Genomic DNA, 16,381 nt, shown 5'->3' with positions numbered 1-16,381 from the left:
CTTGGTTGCCTAGATGTTTTAGTCCTCTGTTGAGAGTGCACTCATGGGTATGAGGAGCATGTTTTGACTTATGAAGCCCAATATTACTTCTTTAAAATTTTATTTTGGACAGAGCCTAGGTGATGGAAAGAAGGGTAAATTGGGTTTGCTTTGGAAATCAGGCCATGGGCCCCAGCAACTCCAGTCTGAGCAGCCTGTGCCTTGTTCCCTCAGCCCAGGCCAGCCTGCTACGGCCCTGGGGGTGACAAGTGTTCTCACCATTGCTGTGTTATTCAGAGGGCTCTGGGAGCCCTTTTAGGAGACCAGCCACTTCAGGCCTGAGTAAGAATTCCTCACCCCCATTTGCAAGGAGCCCGGACACTTTCTTGATACTATCCACTCTTAAACATTTCTTTGGACCTCGTAGCTCAAGATGATTCGTTACTGTGTGGTCTTTTCTGGGCCAAATATTGTGACTACTTAAGTAACTTTTTAAATTTTGGTTTTTGAATATATTGAAATTATTCTGTGGAGGCTTAACAGTTATCTTTTTTAGTAGATCTTCTTGGAGTGAATAAAAATTTACTTTGCTCTGTGTGTGTGTGTGCACGTGCATGTGTATGTTGAGGGGAAGTTAAGTCCTATGTTCCATTTTGTTAAGGCATTTCTTTGTCACAGGAGAAAAAGACATTTCACATCATTTTAAAAAACCTATTTCCAACATTTAAAATATGGATACAGCCATTAACACCCACCCTGTTGATATGAGAATTAAGTTGTGATGTTCTTTGAAAGCGTACGATGGTGATGATAATGTGAAACTCAGAGATGCCTCAGTAAAAGGAGTAATACAAATGCAAAAACCTTAAAAAATTGTCATGTTTCTCCAGCAGGAACATAGATAATAATGCCTCTTGGAGGTGGCGTAAGAATTAATTAGGTAATGTACGTGGAATGTTCCAAGAAGAGTGTTCTGTTTTGTTATTATTAGTGTCATATTGTTCTTGGAACCCAGCATTCAAAATGAACTACAAAACCCAACCTTTGTATCAAGGATGTTGCATATTCTAATTGAAGTGATAGTGAATGATGAGACATTATGAAACTGGGAGAGCTGTACTAATGGTCTGGGGTGAAAAGGAGATGAGCTAAATTTCATGGTTTCTTACACTTTTCTACTTATTTATCTGACAATTTGTTTAGCTGAATCATTACTGGCTCTAGTTAATAAAACATTATGGAGATACCCCATGTTGAGAAGAACATGTATTTTCTTGCAGTGGTGTTGTTTATTTCTCTCCTCTTTATATAAAATACAAATTGGGCTCAACTTTAATCAAGCTCTGAGTCAAAAGCCATCTGTTATTCTTCCCTTTTAAAAATCTTTACAGTGTGCACATGTGTGGATTTGGGGGCATGTGTGCATCATCCACTAGGAAGTCCTGTTGATTCTGCCTTCGCAATATGCGATGCTGACCACCTCTCCTATCCCACCTTAGTCTGAGCCACTGCCATTTATCCCTAGATTTGTGTAGTAGTAGCCTCCTAGCATGTCTTCCTGCTTTAGTTCAACCTTTGCCCTCCTGTGATCCATCTCCATCCAGCTCTCAGAGTGATCTTTGTGAAGTGAGAGCTGCTCCTGCTCAGAACCTTCCAGTGGATGCCCACTGTCTTCCATGATCTGGCTTCCTGCCATGTCTCACCCATTCCCTCTGGCCTCATTGGACTCTGCCTTTTCTTGAGCACTTCAAGCATGTTCCTGTGTCAGGGCTGATTATTCCATGTTTCTAAATACTCTCTTCCTACCCCTTCAACTTTCTTTTTTAAATCCCAAACCTGTTTTTTAAAAGTTGAAAAAATTGTATGACCATGTTCATCTTGATTCACCGGTTAACACTTGCCACATTAGATCTTTCTCCCTGTCTTCCTCTCTTAGCCCCTACATGTATTTAAACTTTTTTTTTCTGCTGGACCATTTGAGAGTAATTTGTAGACATTCAGACACTTCACCCCTAAATACTTAAGCATGTATCTCCTAAGAATAAGTATATTCTCCTATATAACTATATTATTATAATAGCCTTAAAATTGAACATTATTATATGGGCTATGTCAGCTTTCTCCTGTTGTTTCAAAAAATGTGTCTGTAAAAGTTTTTTTTTAATTTCAGGATCCAGTTAAAGATCAGATGTTCCATTGAATTGTCGTATCTCTTTCTTTACTGTCCTTTAATTTAGAAAGTTATACTATCTTTCATCATCCCTCAGTACTAGACAACTTTTCTGTTGAACATCCCACAATTTCAATTTGTCTGATGGCTTTGTCATCTCTAGGTTCAGGTTAAATCTATTTGCCAAGAAAAGGCGATGATGTCCTCCTCATAGCATCACACCAGGAAGTCCAGAAGCTGGTGTCTGCCACATTTTCCCTTTATGGTGATTATGCCTTTACCTTACTAAGTAATCTCTGGTGTCAAATTTTTAGTCCATATGAATATACTCTTCCCAACAAGATTTCACCCTGTGGTTTTTGCATTCATTGATGACCTTGCTTTAATCATTTATTACATTGCTGTTTGTCACAATTTTTTATTTCTATTATTAGTTAGTGTTCCTCAGTTGAAGAATATTCCCTGTTTTCTCTCCCTTCATTTTAAGGAATATTGACTCATACATTTTTCTATAGAAGAAAATGGAAGACAAATATATATTTGATGTGTAATAATCTATAACCAGCATTCCTCTTTTTGTTGGTCAAGTTGTCCTAAAATTCATCAGTGGGAAGCGGAAGCCGTTTAAGCTGGCTCCTGGGTCCTTTTAACATGATGCTATTAATCTTTGAGCACCTCTTCACTTTCTGGCACAAGATGTTCTAGCAGCCCAGAACAGCTGAAGGAACACTGAAATGATACCTGAATGGTGCTCTCCTTCACTTCCTTAGCATCTGTACTAAATGTTATTGTATCAAAGGCCTTCCCTGGCCTCTCTGTGACAGCATCACCACCACCTTTTGGACTGCTTCATGATATTTCTTATAGTGAATATCTCACCTGATACAACATTTATTTATTTGTTTGTTATTTATCTTACCCGACTAGCATGAAACCTACAAATTACAAGGGATTTGCCTATTTTGGCTATCATTGAGTCCCTAGTATCTGGCACATAATATGTCCTCAACAACCACTTGTTATAGAAATGAATGAATGAATGAATTTATCCCCACCTTGAGCCTACATCAAGCTTTTCCAGATGAGCTACTGCTGCTTTTCTATTTCATGACACTGAGATGAATCAGACTGACTGCAACGGGTTTATAGATGTTTGTCTGGAGTTCATTGCAATTTTGCTTCTAGTAGCTTTCCTGCGTTTGGGTTCTGGTAGTATTTGGAAGTATTACTAACAATGCATTACAAATGACACTTCACTGCAAGGCACTTGCCATGGACCGTGGAAACATGTTACGATGCATTTCTTTCTTCTCCAGCTTCTCTGAACAGAAAGTTTGATCATTTTAGAAATAAAAAATGAAACACTTGACTATGTTAGAACTTTTTACCATGGAATATAATGCTGGCAACTAAAAATTGAATAGAGTAAGGGTTTTATTTTCTAAATGGAAAAAAAATAACTATTTGTTCTGTACTTAATACCTTGAAAGCTTTCATGGGACTTTCAAAGTATAAGAGTTGCTTCTTATCTTCAAAGAATTTCTATTCTAGCTGAGATTGTAAGAATTAAGAATATGGGGTGGGAATTATGCATTAACACTTAATATAGCTGATGCATGTCATGGGCTGAATGGTGGCCCCAAAGATATCAGGTTCTAACCTCTGAAACCTGTAAACATTACCTTAGGAAAAAAGGAGTCTTTGCAGATGTGATTAATTTAAGGATTTCAAGATGGAGGGATTATCCTGGATTATCTCAATAGTCCCTAAATTCAATCATAAGTGTCCTTGTAAGAGAGGCCGAGGGGGATTTGGCCCACAGAGAAGCCAGAAGATGCAAGGAGCAGATTCTCCCTGAGAGCCTTACAGGGAGCCTGGCCTATTGACACCTTGATTTTGGCCCTTTGACACTGATTTCAGATTTCTGGCCTCCAGACTGGGAGAATCTCTCTCTATTGTTTTAACCCACCAAGTTTGTTGTCATTTGTTAAACAGCTGCTGCAGGAAACAAATGCAATGGTAAACTGCATTCTGTTGTTTTTCCTGGGACCCTGAAGTGATGAAGTGAGGGCAGTGTGGTGGGCACTTCCACATTCATGTTACAGAAGAAGGAGCCCCGGGATAAGGGAGCCCAGTGACTTAAACCAGCTGTTCCAACTCTGAGCCCAGTGCCCCTTTCACTGTGGCCCCAGCCTCCTCCTAGTGACTGGAACCAGTGCTCACAGAGTGCTCATCATGATAGTTTAAAAAAGACAGACCACTGTGGCTGGAGAGACTAAGGACAAATGTGTGTAAGGTGGAAATACAAAGGTATCCTTAAAGGAGAAAAGTATTGAGAGAGTCAGAAGGTGACCAGTCCTGCTTCCCACAGTCCAGGGATGTAGTCCCTGCTTAAATGCTGTTTAGGCCGGGCACGGTGGCTCACGTCTGTAATCCCAGTGCTTTGGGAGGCCGAAGTGGGTGGGTCACCTGAGGTCAGGAGTTCGAGACCAACCTGGCCAACATAGTGAAAACCCTTCTCTACTAAAAATACAAAAATTAGCTGGGCTTGGTGGCACATACCTATAATTCCAGCTACTCGGGAGACTGAGGCACAAGAATTGTTTGAGCCCAGGAGGCAGATGAGGTTGCAGTGAGCTGAGATCACACCACTGCACTCCAGTCTGGGTGACAGAGCTAGACTCTGTCTAAAAAAAAAAAAAAAAATGCTGTTTAACCTTCCAGGTGTTGGATGCCTCTGAGCATTATATTCATGTGTCTGTCTGTGCATGGAGAAGAGAATCCCTTGCCATGTAGTTGACAGCACATTTTAGCTTTACCTCATGGGATCTTTGCCTCTGCTGTTGCCATGTGCATGTACCATGTACATGTGGGTAACACCAACATGAGACTCCAAGAGAAAGCCACAGGATGAACTGGATGGTTCCAGCCCTCTGAGGCATTACCCCTTTCTGGAAGGCACTCAGATGGGCTCACTCCTTCTTCCTGGCAACCATCAGAGTTCTCCTGCTACAGGCCCTGCTGTGAACTGCTCCAGCCCTCTTGATCCACACTGCTGCCACCGCTGCATATATGATGGGTCCTTTCTGTTCTCTAGTTTACTAAACAGTCATTTTGCTTCTGTAAGCCAAGCACAATACTGGGGAGATGAAGATTAAAAAGGATTCCATCCCTCCCCTCAGGGAGCTCTCAGACTTGTATGGGGAACAGAAAGGGAACTAGCTTGACTGAAGTGTGGTAGCAGAAGTATGGAGACAGTAATCTCATGCTCTCCCTCTGCCCACAAGTGCGGAGAAAAGAACAATGTGTTTAATGCACAGGTCTCTGCAGGCTCATCCTGGAACCAGGAGATAGAAGGGATTCCATAGGCTGTGGCATTCAGAAGAGAGATCTGGACAATTAACATCCCCACAGTGTTGATCTGGAGATTTTAGTGTGATGATTATAATGTGTTGTAATTCTTTACCCATTACCTTTATGAAACTTGTAAACTACCTGGGAGCCTTGATCCTGTGGGCTTCCTATTTAGCTCAGTTTGAGGTTACATAGAATATAGATAACTAAGTACCCTTTTAAACACTTTTAATAGCCACTGACCCCTATCCTCAACTTCTTTGCATCTATAGTTTTCTATTGATAATGATTGGAAATGTAAAAGGAACTAAATTGTATAGACATCATGTAGAGAGTGGCAGGCCAAGAGCTTTAAACCAAGCTACAGATCTCTGTGGCATTGGGGTGTAGGGTCAGCATCAGGGCTGATATAGATAGTCTCACCTTCATGAATATGAGGATCCTTTCTATTATCAGACTTTTTTTTTTTTTGAGACAGAGTTTCACTCTTTTTGCCCAGACTGGAGTGCAATGGTGCGATGTCCGCTCACTGTAACCTCCACCTCCTGGGTTCAAGTGATTCTCCTGCCCCAGCCTCCCTAGTAGCTGGGGTTACAGGCATGTGCCACCATGCCTGGCTAATTTTGTATTTTTAGTAGATATGGTGTTTCTCCATGTTTGTCAGGCTGGTCTCAAACTCCCAACCGCAGGTGATCTGCCCGCCTCAGCCTCCCAAAGTGCTGGGATTACAGGAGTGAGCCACCACGCCTGGCTATCAGACATTTTTAGAACACCCCACATGATCTCTTGATTGAGAAAGTAGAAAAAGCAGAAAATGACTGCAACCTCAGAGCATTTACTTTTTTTAATTTTATTTTATTGATCACAACAGCAGCTGTACACATTTGCAGGGGGCGGGGGCGGGAACCTCCTGCCCCTATGCATGATCTTGTTTATTCAGTCTATTGTCAGTGTTTAGACCCATAAATCCCTCATAATAGCTTCTCAGGCATGAGTCGCTGTTCCTCACCTTGATGTCCGCATCAAGTTCTGCTCTTTGGTTTACATTGGCTGTTGTTTCCTTCCAAAAGGAAAAAAGATTACATATGACTACAGTTACAGAAATAAATGAAATGTCATTTGATTCTGTATTCTTTTGTGAAAACAATCGAAAGGCTTTGGCATAAAATGTAGGGGTTTTTTTGTTTGTTTTTTGATTTTTTTTGGTCAGTTCTGTGTATAGGTTTGTGCATTCCAGTGACATCTTAGAAAATACTGTCAACTACAGAGGATTCGAACTCAGAACCTAGAACCCAGTGATCATCCTGTCTCCAAAAGCATTTTTATTTCCATTCTCTGCTTCTTTGAAGTTTCAAAGTAGATTTTCTTTTTCAGTGTAAAATCAGCTGCCTAAAGTACTGTTGCTGTAAAATCACATGCATACATTTTTATATTGGTTGCTTATTTTGAGGCACTGTTTTGTTATATGCACAAGTTTATGAATTTGACTATGAATGAACATGAAAGAGGATATACTTTGAAGTCGTTGTGGTCATTTTAACACAGAACTAAAAACTAAAATCAGAGATCTTTCTAGTAGAGTAAAATGCACTCCTCTATTCTCCCCTTCACTTTATGAGTTTTATAGTTTTTTAAGTACATCCAAGGTTGGGTGAGTTGTAGTAATGAGAGGAGGGTTTACTAAAGGAAGTAAAGACTTAAAATGTTCCTATTATAGTTATTCTGTGTTTTAAAATCAGTCTTTAGGAAGTCTTCTTAAAACTCTTTATAAGCTATGGCATGTCAGCAAATATAACCCACTTTCGTTAGGTTGCTGTACTAATGCTGTGGGAAGGATACCAAGATGAGAAGACTTCTTATTTTAGTTTTAAGTGACAATTTAGTTAAGCTAGACACCTGAAAAAATAAGTGGTACAACCAGAGGCCATGAGAATTTAGGACCAGGATTTAAACTGGACTACGAAGGTGGATTCAGGGCTAAGTATGTGGAAAGGAGGAGAGAAGATCACTGGGGATGAGCAGAAGGATAGGAGTGAAAGGGATGATGTAGACATGTTCAAGGATGCTGGGTAAGTCAGCTTGCCTGAGAGCTTACATAAAGTGAACATGGGGACAGAAGGGATTTTTGTGGAAGAGGAACATTGGGAATAGACTATAATGTTTCACATGCTAGTCTTGAGTTTTCTTTTTTCCGTGTAGGACATGTCTGGAGGTTTTTTAATTAGGAAAATAGAATAACATGATAGCTTAGTAAGATTTCTGCCTGGGAGAGACTTGGTCTGAATAGAGGAGAAGGAAAGTGCAGAAAAGGAATGATGAAGAGCTGAAGAAAGGCAGGCTTGAGCAGGGAAAGAAAGAACAGAAGACATCGTGAAAGAAGAGTTGACAGGACCTGCTGAAGGATGGGAGGCTTTTTACGCAGATTGGGAGAATTGTGATATCTCACATAGAAGCAAGGTTAACAGTCCATTTTGAAGATAACAGTTTCATTTTTAGCTATGTTTAGTAATATTGAACCTGAAAATGATGGCACAGCAGCCAAGTAGAAAGGTCCAGCCTGCTGTTGGAGATGCACCCCAGGGAGAATGTTCAGAACTTCATATGTAATGTAGATGAAGGTGTAGGAGGTGTTAATGGAGACACTGAGGCCTCTTTAAAATTGTGAGTAGTGGGGGCAGATGCTCTGCAAAATCCACCTTGCTCCTTGTTCCTGTGGTTTCGGTGTGGACTCAGAAAAAAATATACTGATTAGTTTGGGGAAGCATGTTCAGCTGCAACCTGTGACTGAGATTTCTTGAGTTCAGTTAACTAGGGAGTAAGCCTGGTGTTCTGCTTTGGAGAAACACCTGAATGGCCTTTAGGTCCAATTTGGGTTCACCCTCTAGATCCACTAGAGATGCCCCAGAAGCTAGAGAATGATCCTTGGTTGTGGGGGCAGGGACACATTTGTTTGTTCTTTCTACTACTAGGATTGGGCTGCTGGAATTGAATGTCATTAATACATCAAACTAGCTGTCAAGAGACCAAATGAGCTTGCTTTTGAGGTCCTTTTCACACTCCAGATACTGAAATTTCAGGCAATAATTTGTCCAGCTTGCAGGTGTTCTATATATATTATTAGAAAATGTCATTGAACTTTGTGAGAAACAATGGTTATTGGAGCTCTTTTAGCCCCATGGCTCACAGTCATTAAGTGTGTAGTTCACATATGTATAGAATACGTTTAACTCAGAACTGTCTGCCTATTATGAGTATAGACAGTTGTTATGGATCTGACCAGGTTTTGCAGAACAATTCTGAATGATGTCATCTTTAATTTATCAGGGGAAAATCATTGTCAGGCACCACTATTATTGCAAGATTTTTGGTGCGCAGAAGTTATCTGAGGAAGACTATATGCCTTCCTAACTTCAAGCTACTTGCTGGATGCAAAATTCTGTTTGGATATAAAGAAATGTTTTATCAGTTCTGAATAGCTGGGTTGTGGGGAGTAGATGAAATTTACTGTCTCTTGCCGTGGCTGAAATGTACATATCTGGCCAGAGATAAGTCCCTCAAGGGTCAAGGATGGCCTGGTAAGTAGAGCCAGCTGCAGCCACAATGCTAGATGCATGACAACGCCTCACACTTGGCTGTGTGTTCGTCACTTATACCTACCTCCTTTGAAAAGGATTTAAGGTAGTTTACAACAAAAACATACATGTGAAATTAGTTAAAAAGGATAAGCAAGTACTCAAACTCTAATATACATTTATGTGGCACTTGAGTAAGATAACTAATCTAATTGAGGTCTGAATTTAACTTAGTTTCCTACTAGTCAAAGCTAAAAGGGAAACAGACTAAAGAAACCATGTGTGGTTTTGGAGCTCTATGACTTGTCCTCATGTGGAATTTTACAAGAAGTCTTTCACGAAATGGCTAATGACCTCAATTCATCAGAAAGGGTGAAAATATATTTTAAACGAGTCCTTTTTAGTATGGTTCAACAAAGAATGTTGTAAGTTCTGTATTTGTTGCAAGAATATTGCTTCCCAGCAGTGATCTAATTCATCTAGGGCCAGAACTGAGAGATACATTTACATAGCGTGTCTCTCTTTGCCTTTCAGTTGTCACTCTTCTCCACCTAATTTCGATCATTTCCAAGGAGTCTTTAGTTTTAGAATAAATGCTCCAGCTGGGCCTAGAAAGTGTAGGTATTCTGGGGCAGTCAAGAAGAGAGCCTTCTGCTTTTGATGCTGGTGAAGAGCCTGAGGCCTGACAGTAACACGCTTCCCCCTCTTACCCAAGGAAGCAAACTGCAGGGATGTTTGCTGATCAGGATATTTTCTTTCTCATGAAAGAGTAAAGACTATGCTAAAGAAATACTAGTGCTGAACTGAGACTCCAAAGCTCTGCACAGGGGAGTATGGGAGAGATTGTTTGGGCCTAGAAATTTTAAAGTCAAAAGTTTGTAATCCTGTACCTTTTCCATTTACCTCATAATATGGTAAAACATGTGACTTTGAGTGGCATCACTTATTTTTAAGCCCACAAGTGGGAATTTTTTTGCAAAATGTTACCTAGAATAGCTGAATATATTGATTTGATGAATACAGCTATTTAATAATGTTTTTATTTGTTGGAAATTATCAGCTCAAAATAGCAATTTTATTTTGGAAAGGCTTTGGACTCTGCAGTCAATTGTTCATTTCTCTACTTTAGGAATGGCTAATAATAGATATTTTCTGACGACATCCACTCAGAAGTTTGTGTTGAGAAAGATTCTGAGGCTCCGTCTGGGACTTAGTGGCTGAAAACTGTATAATCAATCGGCAGTATTTACTGTGGCGATGGAGGGATGGGGGTGGGGATGGCAGCACCTGCGCCAGGGATTTGCCAATGGAAATTGTGTTCAGAAACTGGCAGAGTTGCATTGAATTTATTTTGTCAGAAATTGGCCAGAAGCTTCAGATGCTTCTAAAAACATCCTTAGTTTGTTGTTCTTGGAGAACATGGATTTCATAGCCCTATAAACAGATTTGGGTTTTTGAGAGAGAATGCAGACTAGGGCCAAGCTTATTTTTGCCCCATTTAAATTTGAGATTTCATTTTTCAAGAGAGGCTCTGACCCACTTTGATTCTGAGGGCTGTAGAGTAGTATTGCTTCTGGAGGAGCATTAAAAACTCGGTGTCTCTGCCAAGATCAATTGGCTCAGTAATTGTTAAGTGCTCTCTAATTTGAGGACACTTCTCACACACAAACTCTTGCTTGATTCTCATAAAAACCCAATGAGATCATTCTTACTCTTTGTTTATTTGAACTTTATCCCATGATTTTTTATTGTGTTTGAGGCAGCCATAAAATGATTTGAGGCCTCAATTTTGTGGGACTAGGTAGAATAGGTGGAGTTGTTTGATGGTGTTATTCTTATTTTAAAGATGAGGAAGTCAGGATTTACAGAGAGAGGTGAACTTGTCCTGAGTCTTACAAACTAGGAGGTGGCAAGGCCAGGATCTGGTCTGCTCCTGTATAATGGCCTTGCACATCTCAGCTTTCTGCAGGTGACATGTTCTTTTATCTTTTAACATCGTTGGCCTTATCTCATTCTGAACCATGAGCATCCTGTGTTTGAGAGTGTGTGCTTTCTTTTAACTTCTCCATTTTTCCTTACTTCAGGAGACTAAAGTCGATTCTAATAACAATTTGGTAAAGTGTCTCACTTGGCATGGAGGGTCACTTAGAGATGTAATATCGAGTGATCTGAATGTGTCTGGACACCATGACCTGCCTAACTAGGAAAATGATGTCATAAAAGAGTATTTATTTATTAAAGTGTGTATTTCTGAAGCCACCGTGACAATCTATTTGAATCTCCTATTGGTAGTCAGGGAGAACTAGCACATCCTAACAAAATGACATCAATAAAAAGCACTTAAAGAGCTGACATTAGAAACAAAACTCATGTTCCCCTTGAGAATGTCATATTGCAGCTTAAGCCCATACCCTGGGCTGTCTGGCTTAGTAACAGAATCTTGCTTTGACAGCCTTTTGTTCTCCCTAGCTGATATTTTGGCGGTGGATATCAGCACATCAGTTAATGTGCTTTCCCTCCTGTAGGAACTGATTTGACTACAGTTATGTTAGCTCATATTTTCTCCCTCATTAAAGTGCCTATTTGCAATTTGTTCGAAGGAGGTTGCCAGCCTGCAACCACTGTTGGAGTGTGGTGCCCTTTTACTGGTGATTAATTTGCACAACTATACAGGGTTCATTGTCTAGCTGGATTTAGTTTTCATATCAATCTGAATTCCACTAAAATAGATATCAAGGAATGCTGCCCCATTCATCAGAGAGTTATAGCTTTTATTGAACACATAGCATTTATATCACATTTTTATTTAGGAAGCTAAGGGGTGAGTATTGCCTTCACTATGTACCTGGCTTCATTTCGTGGAGGTAGATACACGGTTTAAATTTCCAATCTTTTGCTGCCACGGAGCTTTTCTTGTGTTCTTCATACCTGTGTATACCTTCTTCATTAAGAGGATATGAAATGTCAGAAGTATCAGTTTCTCCTCCAGGCAGCATTTGTGGGTGAGATCCCTGGTCAAACCAATGCATTGATTTAGTTTTGGAGACAATAGTTAATGCCACTTATCTCTGAGGAGCTACTTTTCCATGATCACAGATGGCCATACCTTAGCTTTGTTCCAGAATCTGTCCGTGTGACTTTGGAGCTGATCATTTTCATGATTTTGGTAGAAGCTAGGCTTGAGGATTCTGCTTTAATGGTGAAGAGAAGGTTATTTCCATATACCTGGTTCTCCCTCTGAGATATTTTAACCTACCATTTGCATGATACCTGCTTTAGGGGACTTGGGGCTATTTGCGTAGTGTCTCTTAAGTGCCAGTTTCCTCATCTATATATTGGGGAAGTTAACATTAATCTTTCCATGTTTGAGGATCATTAAGTACCAGGCACAGGGGAAATGATTAGTAAATAGTTGCTACAAAACTGAGGAGGAGGGGAAGGAGGAGGGATTAGAGGTATTTGCTTATGTCATGTTGTGATTTGGTTATTTCATTATGTAATGTTGTGGTTTGTCAACAGAGGGTTTATGCCAGTGTTATGACTTTATACAAAGCCTTAGTAGAGTGGAGCTCCTGAAGGAATACAAAGATGTAACCTATGACATCAGATCGTGGAGCTTACAGAGTGAAATATTGTTCAATTCAAACAGAGGAGGACGGAGAAAGAAGTCCTGGACCATGCATCTCAAAATATTTTGGCCGACAGTGTTTAGCGGTAACACAGAGGAGGCACTGTGTTCATTCACACAATCTTCGTGTCAGCAGGTGTTTTTGAGAAGCTACCACCAGCCAGGCTGTGTTCTAGGCTTTAGGGATACAGTAACTGACAGGATAGAGAAAGTCGCTGCTCTCATGGAGCTTGTATCCTAGTGGGGTGCAGGGATTGGGAGAAGAGGATGTAACATAAACCAGAAAAACACTGCAGAGTGACAAGTGAGCTTCAGAGAAATAAAACCGGGGAGCCGTGGCTTCTTTCTTCCTGAAGGAGTGGTATGCGAGCTGGAACTAAATGACCAGAAGGCAACAGCCATGAGAAAACCAAAGCAAAAGCCTCACAAGTAAAGAGACCGCCCAGGGCAGGAGCAACCTAAAGAAGAGTGGTGTGGGCACAGGGCACACATGTGGATGAGTGGTCAGAGAGGCAGGGCCAGGTCCACAGGACTTCGTAAGTTGGAGTAAGGAGATCGGGCTTTCCTTTAAGCAGGATGGAAAGAAAGCACTTGATATTTTTATTTTAAGTTCCGGGCTGTAAGTGCAGAATGTGTGGGTTTGTTACATATGTACGTAGAAAACACTTGATATTTTAAAGTAGGGCAGTAACATAATCTCATTTGCCTCTGTAAAGTTACCCTGGTTTCTGTGTAGAGGGTGGATTGAGCTCAAAAAGTAGTTTAGAATGAGAGAGAATGTTGCTTTGGACTACAGGGGTAAATAGTGAAATTGGAGAGAAGTAGATGGATTCAGGCTGTATTCTGAAGGGGAAATGTGTAGGGCTTGCCAAGGGATGAGTTGGAGGATGGGGGCGGGATGGGGGACATTGAGGGAAACAGCAAAAACAAGGATGGGTCCTAGATTGTCCACCGGACTAACAAGATCACGGTTCTGTTTACACAGGTGGGGAAGACTTGAGAGGGTGGGGAGCAGGATCGTGGAAGAAAATTAGAAGTTTTGTTTTGTTTGTGTTGAATTTGAGATCCTTATCTGATACCCTTGTGAAGTCTGGAATTCCAAGGAGAAGTTAGGTCTGGAGAAGTAAATTTGGGACTTTTAGGTAAGTAGGTGGTGTACAGGGTCAGGGGACTGGATGAAGTCAATTAGTGAGAAGTAGCTTCAGGACAGATTCCTGAGACACTGCAGATTGAAATGTCATACTGAGGATCTGGAGAAGGCATGGCCAGAGATTAGGAGGAAGACCAGGCAGGTGATTTCAAAGAAGCAGAATGAAGGAGGAGTTTCACACAGGAGAGTGGTCTCCTGTATGGAGTGATGCTGATCCTTCATTAGGAGGATATGAAATGCCAGATGCCGAAAGGTCTATGCCCATCTGTGCACAGGCCATGGAATTAAAGGACCATTTTGGGGAGGGTTCAGGAGAGGTAGGTGAGTAGAAGGTAGAATGCAGGTGCTGGAAGAAATGTTCGACCAAAGACAAAAGCCTTTAACATGTCAGCAGGTTGAGGGACCCTAGATTTTCCTGCTGGGCAAATTGGAGTTCTGGATCTTTGAAAGGTACCGAAGAACGATCCTTTTTGATCGTTTATTTGATCTTTGTTACCAAATCAGGTTTATTTTTAGTGCCAGCCTTATCTGGGTAGTAGGCCTGGAATGATTTTATAACCTACCTATTTATTTTCCTTTAACCTGTAGCCTGCTTGTGTGTGTCTGTGTAGCTGAAAGAGACTTTGGAGTAGCTAAGATACAAGGTTGGGCTTAGAGGAAGGATTAGGTTTTGGGGTAAGTGGAGCAAGGGTGTATGGGATGGGAAGGGGAATCAAAACAAAGGCAAAGAAGGTAAAAATAACTTTAATATGTGGGGCTGCTTCCTATGTCATTGAATTAGAAAAATAAAATGGCAATATATTTAGCATAGTAGCGAAAACTTTAGCAGGTGGTACAGCAACAAGGGAAACCTAGCTTCATTGATTCCTTGCATCTCACCTACTTCTAAAAAAGATTCAAGTCACCTACATGTAGACAGCACAGTGTAGAACCACTCATTCATCCTGTAAACATATATTGATTGCCGATAATGATCCCACAATAGAGGCTGTGCTACCAAGATGGGTGACCCATGACCTTCCCTCAAGGAAAACAGACAAAAACAACTGTAATATAGTAACAGACCAGAGGAAAGGGATTAATTCTGTCTAATTCTGTTTCAGCAGGATGTAGAAGGATGAAAAGTTGTCTATGAGGAAGAGAGGAGGAGCTAGCGAGGCATCCTGTGCTGGGCAGGGCAGGGTCACAGCGGGAGCAGAGTGCAGGGCAGGTTCCCTGGAGAGCACAGTGCTGGGAAGGGCAAGGGAGAAGCGTTAAGTGCAGAGTCTGGAAAGGGAAACTGAGCCCAAGAGGGACTTGACTTTTGTAGAGAGTATGGATCCTTATGTTTTTACACAGAGAAATACTTGCTCTTCATTTTAGAAAGAAAATCCGTAAATGTGCATCATATCACTCTGTCTTTTTCTCTGTTTATTTTTAGCCCTGTGCGTCCAAATGCTGGGACAACATCACCCCTTGGATGAATTGCCACCACATTAAATAAAACATATCCAAAGCTCATATTCTTCCTTTCCAGTACTTTATCTCTGTCTCTCCAAATAGACATATATTAAAAATATATATGTATAAATTTAAATATATATATATTTATTTTGAGTCAGGGTCTCACTCTGTTGCTCAGACTGGAGGGCAGTGGCATGATCATAGCTCACTGCAGCCTCAAACTCCTGGGTTCAGTTGATCCTCCCACCTCCTGAGTAGCTGGGACTACAGGTGCACATCACCATGCCTGGCTAATTTTTTATTTTTTAGAGATAGGGTCTTGCTATGTTGGTCAGACTGATCTTGACCTCCTGGCCTCAAGCAATGCTCCCACCTCAGCCACCTGAGAAACTAGGATTATAGGCATAAGTCACCACGTCCAGCTAAACCTGTCTATATTTTGTTTCAAACAAATGTGCATGTAACACATGTATGCTCTTACCTCTCAAAATCTTAAAGAAGTGTGAGATTATATAAACTTACTAGATTCTTCATGGTGTTGCATGTGTTAGAGTGAATCTTCCTCAATGCTTGTGTATTTAATAGCCTGAAAGAATAAATTTTTTTCTAATGGGCATATTTTCGCTGAGGTTTTTTTAAGTTAAATATGTATATAAGTGTGTATAAAGTTTATGTGAAAGAAACGAGAGCCTTGTTTTCGGAAGCTCTTCTGTGTCTTGAAGGTGACAGGTTTTTGCTTTCTTAAGTGACTTTACAGATGAAAAAGGAGTCACACTTTTACAGTTGATTTGGTGTAACCCTCCTTCATCAGTGTCTAGCATATAGAGTATGCTGATGAGTCATGTGCAATGTGTTTTGAAAATCAGAACTTTTCAGATGAGCTGGAGGCCTAGATGCCTGAAATGGCTTAGGACATAAACTGCTCAAAAATAATTTTAATACTCTTTTTTTTGTGATTTTTTTTCTACTTTGTTTTTAGGTGCTCTGCAGGTTCAGAGAAACTTCTCTAGTAACAGACTGTAGAAATGATCCCTAAAGTATGGTGTTTAATTTCAATACTCTTAAAGAAAATCCAGTTTCCTTTG

At 40.6% G+C, this 16,381-nt stretch overlaps 1 protein-coding gene across 13 annotated transcripts in view; it reads left to right on the top strand.

The window, feature by feature from the left end:
* MAST4 (microtubule associated serine/threonine kinase family member 4) overlaps positions 1 to 16,381 on the top strand; it is a 575,926-nt gene that overhangs the window by 374,168 nt on the left and 185,377 nt on the right. For 2 of the 13 annotated variants that reach the window (XM_050794450.1, XM_050794449.1), the window contains one exon: positions 15,274 to 15,353. The exons of the other annotated variants lie outside the window; for them this stretch is intronic. In XM_050794450.1, coding sequence (XP_050650407.1) covers positions 15,274 to 15,316 — 43 coding nt within the window. In that variant the 3' untranslated portion in view covers positions 15,317 to 15,353. Of the gene's footprint in view, positions 1 to 15,273; positions 15,354 to 16,381 lie in introns of those variants that run through there. 13 annotated transcript variants of the gene reach the window in all.

The sequence above is a fragment of the Macaca thibetana genome, chromosome 6 (genome assembly GCF_024542745.1).
Source record: "Macaca thibetana thibetana isolate TM-01 chromosome 6, ASM2454274v1, whole genome shotgun sequence".
Classification (NCBI taxonomy): Eukaryota; Metazoa; Chordata; class Mammalia; order Primates; family Cercopithecidae; genus Macaca; species Macaca thibetana.
This window is presented reverse-complemented; position numbering and strand designations above follow the sequence as displayed.